General features: G+C 52.9%; 2 protein-coding genes across 2 annotated transcripts; one reads left to right on the forward strand and one right to left on the reverse strand.

Moving 5' to 3' along the window:
- Positions 1 to 374: 374 nt before the first annotated feature.
- CABS01_17095 (uncharacterized protein) lies at positions 375 to 1,130 on the forward strand (the record flags this gene model as incomplete). The annotated part of the gene is made up of 1 exon (XM_060550422.1): positions 375 to 1,130. The coding sequence occupies one exon, from the start codon at positions 375 to 377 to the stop codon at positions 1,128 to 1,130; it is 756 nt and encodes a 251-aa protein (XP_060397281.1).
- Positions 1,131 to 1,498: 368 nt separating this feature from the next.
- On the reverse strand, positions 1,499 to 1,966 carry CABS01_17096 (uncharacterized protein; the record flags this gene model as incomplete). Its single annotated transcript, XM_060550423.1, has 1 exon — positions 1,499 to 1,966. The coding sequence occupies one exon, from the start codon at positions 1,964 to 1,966 to the stop codon at positions 1,499 to 1,501; it is 468 nt and encodes a 155-aa protein (XP_060397282.1).
- Between the last annotated feature and the right edge of the window lie 38 nt (positions 1,967 to 2,004).

A 2,004-nucleotide genomic window follows, 5' to 3' on the forward strand; every position in this document is an offset into this window, starting at 1 on the left:
ACTATATACATAGGTGTCGGCAGCCTGCAGTCTTTTGCACACTCTTGTCTGCATTATCTATCGCCAATTTCCTGCTCAATTCAAGCACCTTTTGCTTGCGAGATCAAAGTATACATGCAATGTCTCACATTCCACCTTTTTCCGTCGGCGATGGCAAGATACCTGATCAGGGTGGTAGGGCCAGGACCGCCTCGACGGCCATGCTCACAGACGGTGCTAGCATCTATTGAATCTACACCCCCAGCCTCACCCACGACAGTACATTGTCTGAGCTTGTTGTGATGCCGTCAGCACCGGAGCCCACGGTCTTATTGCGCGAAATCCAACAGGCTGCCGATGATATATCACAGCTCGTAGGGCGATTTGGGTTTAAGATGGCAAAAACGCTGACGACTCCTTCTATCAAGAAGGCGCTTTTCGCGGACAAGAAATTGCTTCGACTACCGTGCCTAATGTACGCAGACGAGTTCTTCTGCGTAATCACAAGGTTCTGTTCCAAACCAATCCACGACTCGACTTCGGCACCGCTGCTGTGGTGGCTCTGGAACGAGCTACTCGACGTCCTGCCGCCGATAGGCGAGACGCGGAACTGCAGACTCGACTTCAAACCCGCCTTGAGGACTGACATAGCCCTGCCCTATGCGATCACCATCGACATTTCAAGCAAAAACAACAAAGACAACATCGAGCTTACTGCGTCGTATGGCGGGCTATTTGATGAGCGGCGCATCTTTGATGTACCTATTACGCAATTTGGCTTTCCCAAGTCGGAAAAGTACGGCAAGCTGACCAAGGCTACCCTGGACATCAGCCAAGACCCGTACGAAGGAAACGGCTGCATCGCTGACATTTTTGAATACCTCGTGCCTCGTTTGGAGAGCGAATGGCGGCGCGCCATGAACGCCTTCCCTGCAGAGAAAGAGGAGGACCTGGTCATCGCTCTAGCTAAGAGTGGCAAAGCGGGAGACGACCGCTTCCCCATATCGGAGAACCAACAACAGCAGTTCCGGAACCTGCTACGGCACTTTCCGATCGACGCCAGGGAATACGTAGCCGAGAATGGGCTCGTAGGAATGGAGAAGGGACCGTACAGCGAGTCTGCATTCCAAGCCCCAGGTCCGAAGGACTAGGATGTGGGCGAGTGTTCATCTACCAGTTTTTGATCAGCGCCATCTTTCTCACCTTGTATTCGGACTTTTCCCCGTCTCCACATAAGCTGAGTAGATAGGAAACCCCGAATACGTACGTCTCCAAATATGGTTCTTTCGCCGATATCTTTGAGCTAGCACTGCGAGTGAATTCTATGCTATAAAAATATCCGTCGCGGGGCGTCATGTCACGGCCCCGCAAGTAGAAAGGACGCTAGACTCATACCATCAAAATTAACCATACAAACCGTCCTGCCCTCGCGCTCATCTCCGCGGCGATGTGCAACCTTGGGACATGGCGAGAAGAAAGATGCAAGTGATAGAACTAAACCATTTGGATTGTTTCTACATCAAAGTTTCGACTTTGGGGCCTGTTCTGCTACCACGTCGTCCGTACGAGCCCCGAAAGCCGGCAGGGCCTTGATGAAGTCCTCCATGTCTCCCTCTTCAACCAACGGCGCAGTGATGTAGTCTTTAGCATTGGCCCTTTCCATTAGCGTGGGCAAGAGGGGCAGCAAGTTGGAGTATGCCCTGTTCTCGTCGTCCCGCAACGCAGATCGAGTGCCGTGGCCATGTTCGACAAACCAGGATGGATCCTTCTGAATGCAAGACTTTTCAAACACGTTGAGCACCTCGGGCGCGATGTTGCCTTGCGCCCGGGCTGCCTCGTAGGCCATGCGCTGTCCAATGGCCTCCACCATTGCTCTGCATCGAGGGAGAACGCTGTTGTTATAAGTCGTGCCCCTCAAGCTGCCGGAGTCGCCGAGTGCAAGGTTTTTGTCTCTCGCAACCTCTTCGATCATCCCGGCTTCATACATGGCAAGAGATCCTGTCGGATCAGTCGGTTGTGGAAGGC

Source organism: Colletotrichum abscissum, assembly GCF_030869225.1.
Source record: "Colletotrichum abscissum strain IMI 504890 chromosome Unknown Scaffold_327.1, whole genome shotgun sequence".
Classification (NCBI taxonomy): Eukaryota; Fungi; Ascomycota; class Sordariomycetes; order Glomerellales; family Glomerellaceae; genus Colletotrichum; species Colletotrichum abscissum.